General features: G+C 37.1%; 2 protein-coding genes across 3 annotated transcripts; one reads left to right on the top strand and one right to left on the bottom strand.

Annotated features, from left to right (window-relative positions):
- The first annotated feature begins 494 nt into the window (after nt 1-494).
- On the top strand, nt 495-8,298 carry LOC147568254 (Tetratricopeptide repeat (TPR)-like superfamily protein). The gene is made up of 7 exons (XM_086654704.1): nt 495-525; nt 3,075-4,836; nt 5,447-5,631; nt 5,726-5,896; nt 6,405-6,605; nt 6,755-7,006; nt 7,445-8,298. Exons 2-7 carry the CDS (start codon nt 3,339-3,341, stop codon nt 7,883-7,885), a joined length of 2,748 nt encoding a protein of 915 aa, XP_086510830.1. The 5' UTR covers nt 495-525; nt 3,075-3,338; the 3' UTR covers nt 7,886-8,298.
- A 1,794-nt stretch (nt 8,299-10,092) lies between these two features.
- On the bottom strand, nt 10,093-16,290 carry LOC147568253 (importin subunit alpha-9). 2 transcript variants are annotated; one of them, XM_086654699.1, is made up of 12 exons: nt 15,937-16,240; nt 15,539-15,761; nt 14,897-15,050; nt 14,487-14,589; nt 12,911-13,095; nt 12,744-12,823; nt 12,190-12,340; nt 11,717-11,795; nt 11,571-11,629; nt 11,187-11,492; nt 10,274-10,474; nt 10,093-10,230 (listed from the first exon to the last, which is right to left on the bottom strand). In XM_086654699.1, the coding sequence occupies exons 1-11, from the start codon at nt 15,986-15,988 to the stop codon at nt 10,310-10,312; spliced, it is 1,557 nt and encodes a 518-aa protein (XP_086510825.1). In that variant the 5' UTR covers nt 15,989-16,240; the 3' UTR covers nt 10,093-10,230; nt 10,274-10,309. The 2 variants fall into 2 exon arrangements, with proteins under 2 accessions (XP_086510825.1, XP_086510824.1); XM_086654698.1 differs by having other exon boundaries at nt 10,093-10,474; nt 15,937-16,290.
- Between the last annotated feature and the right edge of the window lie 2,628 nt (nt 16,291-18,918).

Genomic DNA, 18,918 nt, shown 5'->3' with positions numbered 1-18,918 from the left:
TAGGTTACCTTCATTGTTTTTTGCTCTTCAAGAATAACGCCACTTTCACTTAAGAAAAACTTAAAACGAAGATTCATGGATGTTTACATATCTCTTTAGTGGGTGATTCTTCAGTTTTTATAGTTTTATTTGGATCAAAATAAGGATGTGAAGTTTCTCCCTCTTCCATTGTTTTCACCATTGAAACACCAATAAAAACCTTCAATAATTTGAATATGACCTTAAAAGAAGATAATTATTTGATTTTTTAGATGTTTCTACCGACAACAAAGCTTAAAGTGGTGGGTGTAGTTAATGAATGAATTATTGGACGAATTCCTAGAGTTTGGAAGTTAGTGAAGATTTAGGTTTTCTTTTAATGAGTTTGACCAATATTGACTTCGTGAGCGTGAGTGAAATTTATTCGGTCAAATTAAATTGAACAAGTCAACCCTAATGTGAGTGTGGCGGCCAAAAACTGAGTGTATATAAAATTTCCCAAATTGTAATTAGGTATAATTAGACATATTGCATTACAAGGACTAAGTGTCAAAGGCGTCTATGTGAGTATGGTTAGACTTCTCAGGAAGAGTAAAATCATTACCAAAATTCTAGCTAATAGACTAAAACCCATTCTGGCCGATATTATATCCCCTTTCCAGGGAGCCTATGTTCCTGGCAGACAAATCACTGATAACATCATTATTAGCCAAGAGATTATCCATTCCTTCAAAAAAGTCAAAGGAGCCAAAAGCTACTTCGGTTTAAAATTAGACATGTCTAAAGCTTTTGATAGAATTGAATGGAATTACCTGGAGACAGTCATGCAGAGGATGGGTTTTTCTAACACTTGGATCAATCTCATTAGGACCTGCCTTTCTACCAGCTCCATGGCGGTCCTCATCAATGGGAGACCGGGCTGTACTTTTAACGTTAGTAGGGGTATTAGGCAGGGAGATCCACTCTCACCGTTCCTTTTTGCCATCGCCATGGAAGGTCTTAGTCGGCTTCTTGAGAATAATCACAGTGCCTCCTCCTTCATCGGCTTTCCGATCCCTCACGCGAACTTCTCGATAAAACATCTGCTTTTCGCTGACGACTGCATCATTTTTGGGCAAAACTCACTGGAAAATATCTACAACCTAAAACAAATTCTCAAGGAATTCAGTGAAGCTTCTGGCCAGATGATCAACTATGCGAAATCGAATATATTCTTTTCGAAAAATTCGCATCCCAAGTTTAAGCGTATGATTATCAGGGAACTTAAAGTCCACATTTCGTCTACCGGGGATAAATACCTGGGCACCAATCTTTTTATTGACAGTAACAAAAAACAAGCTTTCAATTCTCTGGTCACACAAATCAAAAATAAGCTTGCCAAATGGCAAACTCATCTCCTCTCTCAAGCTGGCCGCTCGGTAGTCATCTCTACCATTGTAGCGGCTGTTCCCCGATACCAGATGCAGTGCTTTGCTCTTCCTAAAGGCATAAGCAACAGCATCGAGTCCATTCAAAGGACTTTTTGGTGGGGAAAATCCAAAACTTTTCACACGATCAATTGGAACTCTATATGCAAACCTCGCAAATTTGGAGGTCTTGGGCTTCGTCTTCCTCTTCTTGATAATCAAGCTTTTCTGCACAAACTTAACTGGAGGATTATCAACAACCCGAAGGCTATTTGGGTCCAAGTGCTTAAAGGGAAGTATTTTCACAACTCAAATAAACCTAAGCCGCCCAAGAACCATCATTCCTGGCCGTGGAAATCTATATCTAAACTCTATGATCAAAGTGAGAGTCTGATATTTTGGAACATCAACAAAGGAGAGAAAATCAATATATGGATGGACTATTGGATACCTACCCATCCACCTCCTATAACGAATGATAGAGGATGCTCTTTGAACTGGGTTTCTCAACTTATTACTAACGGTAACTGGAATCTAAATGTGATTAATATGTTTTTCAATGATGACATTTGCAGGGCAATACTTAGCATTAATCTCAATCCAAATGAAGAGGATAAAGCCATTTGGACACTGACAAAATCAGGTAATTTCACGCTTAAATCCATGTACAATTTTTTACGCAACAATTCAATATTTAACACTTATGATCAAATGGACTGGTTCTTTATCTGGAATATGAACACTATCCCTAGGATTAAACTATTTCTATGGAAATGTTGTACGAATAGTTTACCAGTCAGAAATAAGATTGGCAAGTTCATTGGTAATAACTACTCCTGTACTAACTGCAATGAGGAAGAGACTATTGATCATGTTATGCTGCATTGCACTTTCGCGAAGGCAGTCTGGTTTTATTATAATGTTAGAACTGATCTAATTGAGACCATTATGCAATGGATTCAACAATGGAAATCCCTTGATGAAGAAACTATTAATTTGTACGCTAAAATTCTTTGGATACTGTGGAAGTCCAGATGTGAGAACTGTTTCACAACGAATAAACAGAACCCAGCTCAAACGATTGAAAGGATTAACAACACCTCTACAACCCCTCTCAAAACAGTTCATGGCATCACAACTAAGAGTAAGGAAATAACGGAAATACAAACATGGAAACCTCCTACGGCACCTTATATTAAAATTAATGTCGATGCCTCTTTTATGAACCTTTCAGAACAAGCAGGAATTGGTTACATTATGCGTGATGCAGATGCCAAAATTCTTATGGCAGCAGCAGATACTGTACGAGGACAGAATGCGGAAGAATGTGAATGCTTAGCAATATTATATGGGCTTCTAGGAGCAAGGCAACTACAATTCGAATATGTGCATCTAGAAAGTGATAACAAGTCAATTATCCAAGCTATCAATGGTGAGGAAGGAAAAACTCAATGGCAATCTCAAGATATCATCCTACAGATCAAGAACATCAAGGACAAATTTGCGGGAATTAATTTCACCTATGTGTCTAGAAATGGTAATGGTTATGCCGACGCTTTAGCTAAATGGGGTCGTACTCATGGGTATAAGAAAATATGGAATGATGTATCCTCTTTCTTTTTTGAATTTTAGTTGGCTTGTATTTGACGCTTTGGTTTAATGATATTTCCCTTCATCAAAAAAAAAAAGTGTCAAAGGCGTCTGCGGCCTTATAAACAGGTTCGTCTCGCTAACCAGACTCAAACTGCGCCACCGCCTGTTTACCAGCCCATCTAGATCCCGGAAAAAGGCTCCGTGATAAACCCGGACAGCCCAACCCCCACATAATCCCCTCCCTCCATCGTTCGACTAAAATCAAAATCTTCTTTCTTCTTCTCCCAAAGGGTTCCTATTCCCACTCTGAAAACTAGGGTTTTGAAATCGAGCAATCATCTGAGATCCAACCAATCAACAATGTCTATCTCAGCAGAGCTGTACCCTAGCCAAGAAGATTTACTCTACGAAGAAGAAATTCTTAGAAACCCTTTTAGTTTAAAGTTATGGTGGAGATACCTAATTGCTCGTAAAGAATCACCATTCAAGAAGAGATCAGTGATTTATGAAAGATCTCTTAAAGCTTTACCTGGAAGTTACAAACTATGGTATGCTTATCTTAGAGAGAGATTAGAAATTGTTCGAAATCTTCCTGTAACTCACTCACAATATGAAAGTCTCAATAACACTTTTGAACGAGCTCTTGTTACAATGCATAAGATGCCGAGGATCTGGGTAATGTATCTTCAAACCCTAACTGAACAAAAACTTGTTACTCGTACTCGTAGAACTTTTGATAGAGCTTTATGTGCACTTCCTGTTACTCAACATGAACGAATTTGGGAACCCTATTTGATTTTCGTTAGTCAAAGAGGTATTCCTATTGAAACTTCACTTAGGGTTTATCGTAGATACTTGAAATTCGACCCTAATCATATTGAGGATTTTATTGAGTTTTTGGTTAATTCTAAGTTATGGCAAGAAGCAGCTGAGAGATTGGCTGGGGTTTTGAATGATGATATGTTTTATTCCATTAAAGGTAAAACGAAACATCAATTGTGGCTTGAACTTTGTGATCTGCTCACAAATCATGCCACTGAAGTGTCGGGTTTGAAAGTAGATGCGATAATTAGGGGTGGGATTAGGAAGTTCACGGATGAGGTTGGGAGACTCTGGACTTCTTTGGCGGATTATTATATTCGTAGAGGTTTATTTGAGAAGGCTAGGGATATTTTCGAGGAGGGAATGACTACTGTTGTTACAGTTAGAGACTTCAGTGTGATATTTGATGCTTATTCAAGGTTCGAAGAGAGCACCCTAGCTGCGAAAATGGAGACAATGGATTTGAGTGATGAGGAGGAGGATGATGATGGTGATTCTGTTGTTGAGGAAGAAGAAGAAGATGGCCGTTTGGATTATAACTTGTCAGTTGCGAAGTTTGCAAAGAAGATTTTTCATGGGTTTTGGTTGAATGATGACAAAGACGTTGATTTGAGGTTGGCTAGGTTGGAGCATCTCATGGAAAGGAGACCCGAGCTTGCTAACAGTGTTTTACTTCGTCAAAATCCTCACAATGTTGAACAATGGCATAGAAGGGTTAAGCTTTTTGAGGGTAATCCAACAAAGCAAATATTGACTTACACCGAGGCAGTGAGAACCGTGGATCCCATGAAAGCAGTAGGAAAGCCTCATACTTTGTGGGTTTCTTTTGCTAAGCTCTATGAAGATCACAAGGATGTTGCTAATGCTAGAGTGATTTTTGATAAGGCTGTGCAAGTTAATTATAAAGCTGTAGATAATCTCGCTAGCCTTTGGTGTGAATGGGCCGAAATGGAACTGAGGCACAAGAACTTTAAAGGAGCACTTGAGCTAATGAGGCGTGCCACAGCAGAGCCTTCTGTTGAGGTTAAAAGGAGAGGTAACCATCATTACAGTGTGCTTAAACACTCGCTTGTTATATCTATCCTAAAAATTTTGGTGCATTGATATTTAAGTACTCACACATTCTTGTCGTACTTTTTAAGTTTCCTTTAACTTTGTGGTTCCTAGTATCTTCTACCTTAGAACTCTAGCATGCTAAACTGAAAGTCCTCACATTCCTAATAAAATTTAAATAACGGTGTTAGATGTTTAAGACAATAATGTGTACATATAGTTGTATTTATATTCAGATATACATGTGATATATGTTAGCTTGGTAAGTAACTATGGAAAGGTTTAGCCTCAAATATAATGTGCATCACCGTGGTGCATTTGGTTGAGTCAGAAACCATGAAGATTTGGGCTTCTATTGATAGCTGTGTTATTAGTTTCAGGCAATGCATGTCCATCGACTTTTTTCTTCTTTTCTTTCTTCCCATTTTAATATCGTCACTCGTCGACATGCTTTATGTAACAAGACAATTTGAAAAGTCCATTATTAGTTAATTGAACCACCAGTAACTGTACGTATACAGTTCATTCGTGATATTTGCCTTTGGTGCATTGTGCAAGTGTTGCTCATTTTTGAAACATTCTATTTTATGCAGTTGCTATCGACGGCAATGAACCGGTACAGATGAAGCTGCATAGGTCCTTGAGGCTATGGACATTTTATGTAGATTTGGAGGAGAGTCTGGGAACTTTGGAGTCCACCCGTGCTGTTTATGAGCGGATCCTTGATTTGAAGATAGCTACCCCACAAATTATAATCAACTACGCATTACTTCTAGAGGTATGGAATTATAGATATCTAATTTGGTATTTTCTCTTCCTAGTAACCAGGCCTTAGTAAGCAAACAACTGATATTCGATATTTTGGCCTATAGGAACATAAATACTTCGAGGATGCATTCAAGGTATATGAAAGAGGTGTCAAGATATTCAAATATCCGCATGTTAAGGATATCTGGGTCACATATCTCTCCAAATTTGTCAAAAGATACGGAAAATCGAAGTTGGAGAGAGCAAGGGAGTTGTTCGAGCATGCTGTTGAAAAGGTACGTGATAGTATAAACCCTCTCAATAGGCCAGCAGATTTAGACTCTTGCCTTACGGGTAAAGCTTGGCAGTAGACAGTAAATTGTGGTACTGGTCTATTCATCAATAAAGACACTCAAATGCTACCAGGCTTCTTGTATAGGTCTTAGCTTTGTAAAATAAACCTCATAAGACAATAGTAGCAGTAGCACAAAAATTTGAATTCTCTTCCTGATTTGAAGTTCTTGTTCCCAAAGTGCAGGAAACTAATTCTTCACTAAATAGAATCCTTACTTCGTCATCTATCTTTATCTTTCTGTTTCTAACTCTATCTTGGTTCTGTTAGAGCTCATTTTGTAAGATTAATTACATACTATGGTCAATGATAATTTTCCGTAGTGCCACAACATGATCTACTCTTAATTTCCTCCTGCCATTAAATGTTATGAATGTGGAATTTAGTTTCTGTTGAGCGTTCATTTTACACGTAACTGGATGCTGATTCTATCGTTTTATTTTATTATCCAGGCACCTCCTGAAGATGCAAAGCCACTATATTTACAATATGCAAAACTGGAGGAGGATTACGGGCTAGCTAAGCGTGCAATGAACGTCTATAATCAAGCAGCTGAAGCTCTGCCAAAGAAGGAGAAGCTGAGCATGTATGAAATTTATATAGCTCGTGCAGCTGAGATATTTGGTGTTCCAAAAACAAGGGAGATATATGAGGTTGGTGTTTTCAGCTTATAGAAACTTTTTTTGGTCTTCTCAATTTTGTGGTATATATGTCCTGTTGTCCGTTTCTGAGGTTATTTTAGTGTAATCCTCTGTGTCTCTGTATCTCTCTTTCTAACTGAACACCTGTGTATGCTTTGCAGAAAGCGATAGAATCAGGGTTGCCAGACGAAGACATCAAGACTATGTGCATGAAGTATGCAGATTTAGAGAAGAGCTTGGGAGAGATTGATCGTGCACGATCGATATACACATACGCGTCTCAGTTTGCAGATCCAAGATCTGATTCTGATTTCTGGATCAAATGGCACGACTTTGAAGTGCAACATGGAAATGAAGACACCTTCAGAGAGATGCTTCGAATCAAGCGAAGTGTTTCTGCCAGCTACAGCCAGGTTTGTTGTCTCTTCATCTATGTTTATTTTTGGAAATGTCATGGACTCAAGCTAAGTGTACATTAATGATCTTTTCATGTTGTGTTGATAAAGAACGAAAATAGCCAACCCTCGAGGGGATCACGAATATCCTAATTTTGCAGTAATTAACAAAGATATGCAAATACCCTTCTCTATTCAGTTTTAGCTTAGACTTAAAAAGTTTTTCTGACCGTCTTAAAGAATTAAGTAGGTGACCGGATCTTTATATCATGTTCATCTTTCCTCAAATGGCTCAAAATAGGACTTACAAAGTAGCTTAGACTTAAAAAGTTTTAGCTTACACACAAAGACACACATATCACTTATATTTTGAGTGGTTTAACTTCTGCTCTTGTAGTTGTATTTCCAATCTACAACTGTTCTTCTGTTCTCATAATTTGCATCTTCTACGTGCAGACTCATTTCATCCTTCCAGAGTACTTAATGCAGAAGGACTCGAGGCTAGACCTTGACGAAACAGTAGACACCTTGAAACGAGCTGGAATCCCTGAAGATGAAATGGCTTCTCTAGAAAGACAGTTAGCTCCTCCTTTGGCAAACGACATCAGTAGAAAACTTGGCTTCGTGAGTGCTGGAGTAGAATCACAATCTGGTGTTATCCGAACACCTGATGGAGGAAGGAAAGTAACTGCCAATCAAGAGGATATTGAATTACCAGAAGACGACTCAGACGACAACGATGACAATGCAAGAGTTGAAATAGCACAAAAAGATGTCCCAGCTGCTGTATTTGGCGATCTGGCACAGAAAGTCTTAGAAGATGGAGAAGCTAAAGCTAAGGAGGATGACGAAAAGCTTGGCGCCCTCGAGAGGATAAAGAGGCAAAGACGGGCATAATGGCACGGAATTTGTTACTTCGACTACTCGTTCATGTCTACTGATGACCCAATTTTCTGAGTCCTTGTTTTGATTTGTAGTTTGTACTTCCATTTAAAAGAGCTTATGTATATACATGGAATTTCATTCTGTATACTGGTGAAAATGGGTTCTTGGACCAAACTTTGGTTCTTAAATTTTAGTAGATCTGACTTGATTAAAAAAAACAACTGTTTTTAAATACCTTACTAGGGTATAACCTGTGCTAGGGCACGGGCAGTTATATCAATCAACATTCAACGAAATTAATGAAGAAACCAAACGAACATCAAGTTGTCATAAACACATATTACCAAGAAATGTAATAATGATTAAATCAAACTGAACGATATGAGTACTTATTTTGGAAACAAATATTACGAGAAAAAAGAAAATAGGTTATTTTGTTTCTAAAGCTATGTTGTGCAAGAGATAGTTATTTTATTTCTAAATCCGAGAATTTTTTTTTATATAACTTATTTTTCTTAGATATGTTATTTTATTTTTAAGAAGGACTATATTGTAATACGAGGGAAGGGCTTCTAGACAATATACATAATTAAATAAGGATGTTTGTCTCAGTCAACATTTTTCATTCAGTTTTATATAATAGATCTTATGTTCAACAGCTTCGTTTCCAAATTTGAAGTTCTCCAGATTAACACAAGATCAGTGTGAAAGGATGATATGATTAAAAACAAACTTAGCTGGTGTTAGTTTTTGGGTTATTTCTCGCTTGGCCCCTAGATTTTGACCGGTTTCCTACCTGGACTAGTCATTCTTTTCTGTCGCAATGAATAGAAAGTCCACATTCCACCTACGGTTGACGAACAATTTTTTTTCTCGTTTCCCGTTCCTTTATCTTTATCTCTCTCTTAGATCTTTGTCCAACTAAGTGAATACTTTTGCCAAACTTCTCTTCAAGTAAAACCACACAAAGTTTGTCTGGTTTTTGTGAAACCTTTATCAAATTTATCAGACCAAGATTTCAACGGAAGTGTTCCTCTCCCCTGCACTAGACAGATAGACAAGATACAGGAGAGAGAGGAGAAAGAGAAAGAGAGGAGAGAGCAAAGAAATAAGGTTGAAGAAGAGAGATGATAAAGGAAACGAAAAAGTAAAAAAAGTTGTAGGCCAACATAGTTGTCGACCGCCAAGTGGTTCTAGTAGAGGGGGAGGAAGAAGATGAAGATGTGAGAGAAAAGAAAGAAGATTATTTTCTAAATGGCACCTAGTTTATGACCAACTTACCGCTGCGAAGTCTTTTAGTTTATTGAAAAATACTCAGATGACCCTTTTTTGTCATTCCAGTCAGTAAATTGTTAAACTCCCATTCTCTATTTCAAAGTTACCCTTCTTTTAATTCTTTCTCATCAACTCTCACTCTCTCTCTCTCTAAAAGTTCCTCTCTCTCTCTCTCTAAAAACACAATTATACCTTTGAAGTTCAAGAATTCTAGACAGAAAAAATCTCATGGTTTGAGGTGCGCCTTCAAATAAACTCATGATTTTCTCCCCTTCATCTTCTCTCATGGATCTATATAAACCTATTATAGAAGAATATTAAAAACTAGATTTCTCTCATAAATGGCTCTAATTTTCAGAACCTATTCATTCAACACAAGGTTTTGAGCTTCAGCCATTACTTATCTTCTTCCTAGTTCTTCTCAATTATTGGTGGACCATTGGTCATAAATTAGGAGGCCATTTCAGAAATAACCAAAAAAAAAACGAAAAAGAAAAAAAAATAAAGAAACGTACTTTCAGAAATTAGAATGTTTATTTGACTTAGAAAACTATCATGCAAGACTAGGTCCGGCTGGTTCACTAAAAAAAAATCTACCTTTACTGTGTGAGGTTTGTATATGATTTTACACACTTAAGTGGTAAATATATATATATATATATATATATATGAAGCTGAAGCCTAGGATTTGCAAAATTTGAAATCCATCAATTCATGATACTTATAAAGATTCCAAATGTGATCATATGGAACTGCCCGTGTCCAGATGCATAATTGTCTATCAGATCTGTACATCTAACACTTTTCATATAGTAAATGATATTGAGGAAATGCAGATAACGATTGATATTGCAATTTCGAGGGAATGAACTTTTTTCTGGGTGTACAACGATTTCTTTTCCCAATTTCATACATTTAAATGTTCTTAGCTCGTGAACAAGAAGTTTCAAAACACTACTCTTAAATTTGAAGCCAAATTAATTTAACAATGTCGCTATTGAAGGGATAATATGTTACATATAGTTTAATAGTTCTACGGCAACAAAATCTACAACTATCACAAACATGAATAATACAGTTGGCTAACAGCAGTAGGAACGGGTACACCGAAGAAGGGTTAGATACGTAGTAGTCCGTAATGATACCAGGCGAAGCTATTTTTTACTCCTCAAGTCCATAATCTTCCCCAAAATATTTGTCGACCAATCCATTTGCCATATTTCTAAGGTCCTCGTTTTCGTGGAACTGAAATCTTTCCATAGCATCGATTCCATCTTCTCTCTCGACAAGTTTTGGACCCTCTCCGTCAGGCATGCCCCTCATGACCTGCAAAAGAAAATTGAGCATGTATACACACTGATTCAAAAACTTAAATTTCCAAAACCCTTTCGAAGATAGAAAGGAAATGGGGATTGGGTTTCAGATCTTTGGTGGGTAAGATTTAAAAACAAATACATTGTTCAACTCCTCACTCAATGATTTTGTTTCTCTGCTTTCAACACACATCAGGCCAAACCAAAAAGAGGTCGCCAGACATTTACAATATCATAAAATTACTCTGGTCACTGACGATAAGAAGTAAATATTATGATGCCTAAGAACAAGATCTATATGAAATTTGGTCAATGGTCATGACACTTAAACATCTAAAGCAAGCATTTAAGTGATACTATAATTGTATATGAACTTTACCCAAGGCAGTGACCAATCTATTATATAGTTCTTCGTTATCAGAACTTCTAATATCTTATATGATACTTCAACGTCTTGATGAATACCCCCTCCAGAAAACACCCCAAGCCCTCTATGATGCACCAAGAACAACATAACATTTATACGTTGGCAGAGGACCATGAAAAAGGGAAACGGGAAACAATTTTTTCAAAAAGAATCCAAACCATTTAATAAATCAGTTTAGTGAACTAACAACTAGTAACCAATTAGCCACCACAATATCGCATATATGTGATGGGCAAACAAATATTGAATTAAGTACTAGATAAGTTGATTTTTGGATTTTAAATATAGATTTGCATACCAGCTCCAAGAACTGAAGGCCTAGTCGTGCAGCCTCAATATCAGCAGACCTGACCAAATGTATAAATCCTGGAAGGCAACCTCTAGTAACGAGTGAGACCAAATGATCTATAATAATATTCGGTTGTGCAGTTCCTTCCACCGGAGCAACACATAGGTTTCCAAGTGCATATGCTACTTCCTTTCTAATGTCAAATGGTGCTGTCAAAAGAAGATGCAATAACACTGGAACTGCTTCACTAGAATATATTAATTTCTTGTGATCAAGAGAACCTGCTGCAATGTTAGATAGAACCCAAGCTGCCTCCTGCATAATTTAGAAAAGGATTTGATAGAAGTATGTGACAAAGATTAGTCATGTGAGATTTAAGCTGTAAAAAGTTACCTTCTTCAAGACCCGATGATCGCTTCTCAAACATTTTACGAGTGCCGATATGACACTTTCTGAAGAGTTCATGGAATTATAGTTTAACATGAAGGTAAAAATTATGCTTCCAAATTATACAAGTGCAAGAAAGAGTCTACACTGACCGGTAATATCATGTCCAGCGGCGATAACATATGCTTTTTGACTGTCACCTGCTATGAGATTACCTAGACTTCGCAACACCTATAAGAAAAGAATACTCTCAGCAGTAATATAGCAAATTGTGCCACTTGCCAAAGCATCCTAAATCCCAACAAAGCTAGGTCAATCCAGATATGCAAGAAATTCAAATAAAATCTACTGAAATCACAATCCAGTTAATTGCTATAGTCAATTCATACAGTGGAAACTGCGGACTACACGTTTCATTTATATTCTCCAAGTATCATGTCGACAATTAAACTCCACATCTAATCATATGTAGAGCTGGATCAGTATACAGGTATATCCAACTATTATACACCAAATTGATAGGTTTAAGTCTCTTACATAAATAACTTAAAAGAAAATTGGAATTAATTAACAAACTAAACCAATTATAGGTAAAATAAAATAAAAAAAGAGAATGTTCACGTACAGGGATGAGCAGCTGTAAGCTTTCCGATGTGGCCAGTCTCCATACAAGTATTTGAACAAGATCATTCTTTATCAGCATACTGGTGGCAACATTTGAAAGAGCTGAGAGATAAACAACTACCCATGCAACTTCAGTAGCCAATTCCTCATCCCTGATTGAAGTAATAATTTAACATAACAAATGATCCAGAATTAGTGTTAATGAAGGCCAGCATCAGAAAGCTGAATAAACCACTCAACACTGCATCTGATACATCAAAAAAATCACAGAAGAGAAGGAAATAAGAAAGATTATATCGAACGGAAGACCGATGTCTTTCTGACCTTTCATAGGAATTCTAGAATTGCAAATCATTCCATCGAAAAAATGGGAACTGGTCCCTAACAGTAGTTTCGTTTTTTTCTCATAAAACAGTATAGTAGAGGAAAATTTATGGTACATAAACAAGCTTCTAAGTTTACCAGTTGCAAACATATAAATTCAACTAAAGCAGTAATGCACCAATTAATTTATTTTTATGTGCAGTTACATTGCAACTCGGCAAGTAGACTTACGCTTTTCTCAAATGGCGAACAATTGAATCCAATACCCCATCAATTCTTATGAGCTCATTGGAAGCTCTGACATCAGGTCCCTATATGCATTCCAAACCCAAACTCTCATTCAATGAAACTTGTAGGAAAACATACTGCATAAATAGAGAACCAGGGGAGTTTAGAACCTTGATCAAATTCGACAAGACCCAAGCTGCTGTTCTTGCTGTTGAACCTTTATTTGATAGCATCATGCGTGCAAGAGGTGTTAAGGCTCCCTGAGAAAGTAGTATATTTCTTAGCTCCTCTCCTTCACCGGCAACATTTCCCAGTGCCCATGCACACTGCTCAGCCACATGAATGGAGCTCTTCTCTACACAATAAGGTAATTTGTGAACTGGAAACCTAGCCAAATGATAAGTTTTCTTGCAATGACTGTGACATGGATACTACTTTCCAATATTTCTTTTACCATGTTGGATATGTGTACTCTTGTCTGATATTTGCAGTCACTTCAATGGGTATAAGGTGATATTTTGTATGTGCATTTTCTTGTTTACTTGCACACATTCGTGCTATGACCACAAATTACAAATGTACGTTATCTCTGATAGTAGTCAAAAGTTACAATTGTGCTTAAAAAGAAATGAACAAATACTAAAAACAATATATGTTTATGCAACACTGTCCAGTTTCTCCCTTTTTCCACTCCGTGCATGGCATATCTATATCCATAATGGTGTCCATGTATGGCTTATAAAACGTGACAATTCAAATTAAAAATAAACCAAAGAAAATTTGAAGTGTCATTGTATTATATTTACATCAAATTGTCACTTCTACATTCAAAACTGTCGCGAGGCAAGTTGATTAGGCGAGCCGTCTTCGTCTAGTTTACCTCATAATACAAAAATTTCATTGCACAAGTCTAACTTGCAGGAGGAGACCAAGTATACTTAGAGATTCACCAAAATCTTCAAAGTTAAACAGTGATGATGCTCTTAGTGGAGCCATCCGTCTCTCTTCTAGTTACTTTTTGTACCCAGGAGAGGAAAGAAATGAGAGAAGATGACAAAAAAAGAGGAACTCCCGTGAAGTCTGCTTCCTCACGCCAATAGAAGTTGAAAGTAATAAAATTCCAATTATCATGTGCTGTTGCAATATGCACCATGATTTAGCTAGCAACTTCTAATGTGAAAGATCTTAGACAAGCTTTAAAAATACTCGTCACTTTTCATCTATGCACTTCCTCAAGAGATTTGTCGCATAAGAAATAGTGGATGGGTTCCACTTGTACTGATTCCAGTGTAACAGTACCCAAATATTAAACCAAGCTTCACAGCCTTTTCACCAAGGCTTGAGGGAACAATGAATGAATGAAATCTTGGCAGTGCAATGTTTTTTTCAGAAAAAAAAATGCGAACTTCTAACTCGTATGGGGGATTTGGAGGAACAGAAAGGCGAAAGAATCATATAATATCTCAGTTACGGTTACACCACTAAATGAAATGAGAAGACAGGGTCAACTTTTAAGGATGCGACAAGTCGGTGAAAACGTAGCCATATGGGCATTGTGAATATTTCCCCTCAGCCACAAAACAACTTAATCTTTGGCATTCCCATGACTCCAGCATCTTCCCATTTATGAACTAGGCCGAGGAGATTGTGAAAAAGATCATCTTATCGGAATTTGCCAAAGAATGAGATGCTAAGGCATGAACTCATGATAACAGATAAAAGATAAGGTGAAAATAAACCACCAACCCCCAAGATGAGCAATAAGTAAAGGTAAGGCAGGCAACAAGGCCTTTGTTTGTTCTGGCTCCCCTGCCGCAATGTTTGTCAGGCACCAAGCTGCCTCAAGCAACTGCAATATAAACAAAGAAGAAGGGGAAAATAAGTTGTCTCATTTAGAATTTCTGCGGTTTTCACGTTGAGTGTGACAAACCATGCAGATACAAACGTCCTGCATTCCTTCTAATGAATGTTACATGTTTCTTTAAGCTTGTTCAGATAGGTAAATGCTTTCTCATTAAAAAGGTTTTCTTTTATCAGGAAGTAAAACCCATAATCAAAGGGTTGTTGTGAAAAAATATGAAAACACTCTTCTATATGTATGACAGATAAAAATTAACAAGGAAACAGGTACTTCTTGTATTGGCTGCATGCCACACCTGTTCATCTGGTGATCCAAATGCAAGGCATTCTGCAAGGACAGGTATAGCTCCACCATCAACAGCCGCTTCAACTGGAGGTATTTCAGACTTAGCTAATAAGCGCCTCAGATTGCGAAGAGCCTCTACCTTCTTCGTTTTAGCACCTGAGCCCCTGTAAATTTCACAACCATTAGAATTCCTATTCCGTAGCTGAAGCTAGTTTATTTCATACTAAGTCGCACTTCATTTGACTACAATCTGAAAATATGAAATCTAAAGAACCAACACCTACATACAACGACCTGAGATGACCTCAAGTGGAGCTAGAAACAACTAACATATGGTTGAAACCCTAAATTCGTAGACATGCTACCAGTAGAATTACAAATGCCTAACCATGACTTGTGCTAATAAATAGGGTAAACATTTCCTATAACCCTCCCCCATATTTGTTGGAAAATTAAACCTAAAAGAATCCATTCAAAATTACTAGGAAACTGCAAAAAAATTGATATCTTCATCATGGATTATCTTATAATATTTTTAACCTTGCTTACGATGAGAAAAACAATGTTGTTTACTAATAGCTCCAACTTGACCTAATACCTCCAATTTCACCTTACTTCTAGCCAAAAGTGGTTTCTTGACAGAAAATCTTACTGGCTAAGCAAAGCAGATTTTAATTCTGAAACAGCTTGAGAAGTCTGAGCATTCAAAGCTGAATTGTCTTCATCAATCAACATATCTTTGTCTAATGAAAAATCAACATCGTCATCAACAATTCCATCTCTGCAAAGACGTTTCGTCCTTACTAATGCTTCTCTTCTTTCCTTCCTAACTGAAACTGCATTTTGTCGCCTACGATTTGCCGCAATATTTACAACTACACGTAACGAAATAAATGAATAATCAATCACAGCTTAATAAAACTGCCCTAATTGGATGAATAAAAAGTAGAAACCCTGCAAAATCATCTATTTAACCTTGAAAATCATCTCGATTGAAAAAGTAAAAGAGAAATGACTTGATTTTGAAATGAATTTAGTTGAATAATCTACCTGAAGACTTGATTGGATCTCTTCTTTGTGAAGGTGAACTATCATCCGCCATTTTCCGATCAAGAAATGATGTTGTTTTGAAGTTTGAACTTTGATTTCTTAGAGAGAGAAAATCCAAAGAACTGATGCTCCAAATACCTCACTCGGTCTAGAGAGAGAGAGAGAGTCTTTTAACAGTGGAAATCGCGAGGAGGAAACGCACCTGAGTCGAGACCCGCCGCTATGAGGAAAAGTAACGCGAGAAGAAACGCGAACACAAATTATAACCCCGCCACTTTTGATTCTTTACTTCTGAGATCGATCCATCTTTTCTCCTGCTTTGGATAAACAAACCAAAAGTAACGGTGTCTTCCCATCTCTTTTTTCACCGTTACCGTTATTCTATAAATCGTTTGGTTACTCGGAGAAGTTTATTTGTACAACTAAAGCGCTTACTGAAACGGGTTTATGACCCATTTGTATTAGTACTTAAGTTTGGCCAGCGTTTTGGGAAAGCAAAATAGTTTTCGGGGTGTGAAGACTTGGTAAAAAATTGGTCAATTTTGTTTGACAATTTTATTTTGTAAGTTGTTAGAGGGAAATAAAAATAAAAAACCCTCCACCTCACCTCACTCTCTCTCTCTCTCCACCTCACCTCTCTCTCTTCTCCAACTAGGTCGCCAGCCGGAAAATTTTTCGGGCGGCGACCATGAAAAAAAAAAATCACTCACTTTCTCTCTCTCTAGAAACTCTGGCGAAGGGGGTTCGGAGTTTCTAGAGAGAGAATGAGTGAAATTTTTGGCCAGCGCTTTGGGGAAATCAAAATAGTTTCCGGGGTGTGAAGACTTTGTCAAAAACTGGTCAACTTTCTAAATGTTAGGGGGAAAGCAAGTTTTTTGACCATTTCTTCTCCATTCCGGCAAGGCTTGTCGAAATCAGGCCACCACTATCATCACCGAAATCCGACCATCACCATCATCACCAAAATCCGACCACCAACATCTTCATCAGAATCCGACCACCACCTCTCTCTTTATCAATCTCACTGCCTCTCTCTCATTATATCTCGTTCATGCATGCTTGATAGAGCTCCCAAGACAAGTTATTGGTTGCCAAATATAACCCTTCTTTCAGATCTTTAATGAAAATGTAGTAGGGTTATCTATTAGATAAATAAACTAGTATTACACAAATTTAAAGATTCTGGCTATGAATCTATGATATTACTATTCTATAATCTACAACACTAATGTTTTTTTTCTATAATCTATAATCTATGATAACAACTCCTGAACTTTGAATAATATTATTCTATGAACCGATCGGAGAAGACCGATATCATCCATGGAAAGATCGTCGGATGACTTCTCATCTAGTGCTTCTTCTTCTTCGATGTAGAGATTCAAATCCAAGGACACACATGGACTTGTTTCTTGATTATCACATCTATATTCCTCCTTCTCTTTATAATCAGAATTCTCACTTGATTCTAACTTAATCTTGAACTAAAAGTTTCACAACTTAAAATTGTAATAGCATCACTTGGACAAATTTCTTCACCATTAGAGTTCATTATTGTTCCGAATTCAATCGCTTTTTTAATACCTAATTGGGAACAATATTCAACTTGTTCGATGTCTTCAACGAAGAAAACTCGATGTGGATTAATACGTATTTCTTCGGCTAATCTCTCGATAAAACTGCAGCTAGATTCATCCCTTGGTCTTTTGTTTCTTAATACATCTTCTGTTGAATCGGCTCTTTGTAGCGAAGAATAATTGCTTAGACCAATAGAGATAAAACTATTCTTCGAACCAAAAACAAGACTAGATAGCTCTCTAGCTATCTTGTCTTTTCCTTCATTATCAACACCTTGAAAGAAAAACCAAGTGACTTCTTTCTTAGTAATCTTACTTTCTTTCAACTTCTCCTTTCTCTTTATCATCCCAGACCTGCACTTAAGGACAGTGCTTGCTATTTGAGGAATTATCTCTTTCTGCCATGGAACTCTTTGCTCTAATGCATTGCACAAAATTTTTAGGTTCCCCTTAGAACTACGAGAGAGAGTATTTAGGGTTAGGGTTTGTATTTGAAGGTCTAAGAGAGAGACGGTAAGAGAGAGAGGGGCAGAGATAGAGAGACAAACTATAAGAAAGAGAAAGTGGGGAGAGGAGGAAGAAAATGGTGGTGGTTGTGGCTGGAGATGGTGGTCGGAGTCCAAAATGATGAAGAAGAAGAGGAAGAAGCAATGTGTTTTCCTTTCCGGTTGATTTCCCCTTAAAATTTGTTTCCCCCGAAAATTTCTAAAATTTCACATATTCCTTTTAAAATTTCACACCCCAGAAACTATTTTGCTTTCCCCAAAGCGCTGGCCAAATTTTTTTTCTTTTTTTTTCATAGTCGGAGAAGAGAGAGAGTTGAGGTGGAGAGAGAGGTGAGGTGGAGAGAGAGAGAGATGTGAGGTGAAGGATTTTTTATTTTGAACCATATTCCCCATAAAATATGTTTTCCGAAAACTTTTCAAAATTTTGCATATTCCCTTTAAAATTTCACACCCCGAAAACTATTTAGCTTTCTCTAAAGTGCTGGCCTTAAGTTTACGTGTATCAACCCAACCCAGTCTGCTTAACTTTTTGAATTTCAAAATAATTAACCTGTTGGAGAGTAAAAAATTGTATGGGTAACACTTTTTTATACACAAAGTACATTCAAATATACAGAAATCGAAAACAGTTGTAAACCTGGTGTAAAGTAAAAAAGTTGTACATGAAAGAATTGTAGGTAGACTATTATCTTGGCCGACTTTCATTAGCAAAAAGTTATTTTTATCTTTCTTCTCTCTTCCCACCACCACATATGACAACTACTGTCATTTCTCTCTCTCACGGGACGTGTGGTGGGAGGAGCGGGTCTAGCGTTCGCACAAGATCCCTCACGCAAGGGGCTTTTTTGGAAGCTCCTCAATATAACTTATTTTCGTATATATTTTAAAGGTGAAGTCGA

This window comes from Eschscholzia californica, unplaced genomic scaffold (assembly GCF_041429995.1).
Source record: "Eschscholzia californica isolate CP2 unplaced genomic scaffold, dmEscCali1.0.p SCAF_1, whole genome shotgun sequence".
NCBI classification, from domain to species: Eukaryota; Viridiplantae; Streptophyta; class Magnoliopsida; order Ranunculales; family Papaveraceae; genus Eschscholzia; species Eschscholzia californica.
The sequence above is the reverse complement of the archived record's forward strand: the minus strand, read 5'-3'. Positions and strand labels throughout refer to the sequence as shown.

Coding starts and splice junctions, on each gene's coding strand:
- LOC147568253 (XM_086654698.1), bottom strand. CDS start 15,988: ATGGCGGATGATAGTTCACCTTCACAAAGAAGAGATCCAATCAAGTCT. Junction 14,590..14,896: donor TTGGATCACCAGATGAACAG/GTGTGGCATGCA, acceptor TTTATATTGCAG/TTGCTTGAGGCAGCTTGGTG. Junction 13,096..14,486: donor ACTTATTGCTCATCTTGGGG/GTTGGTGGTTTA, acceptor CTTATTGTGTAG/AGAAGAGCTCCATTCATGTG.
- LOC147568254 (XM_086654704.1), top strand. CDS start 3,339: ATGTCTATCTCAGCAGAGCTGTACCCTAGCCAAGAAGATTTACTCTAC. Junction 4,837..5,446: donor TGTTGAGGTTAAAAGGAGAG/GTAACCATCATT, acceptor TATTTTATGCAG/TTGCTATCGACGGCAATGAA. Junction 6,606..6,754: donor AAACAAGGGAGATATATGAG/GTTGGTGTTTTC, acceptor TATGCTTTGCAG/AAAGCGATAGAATCAGGGTT.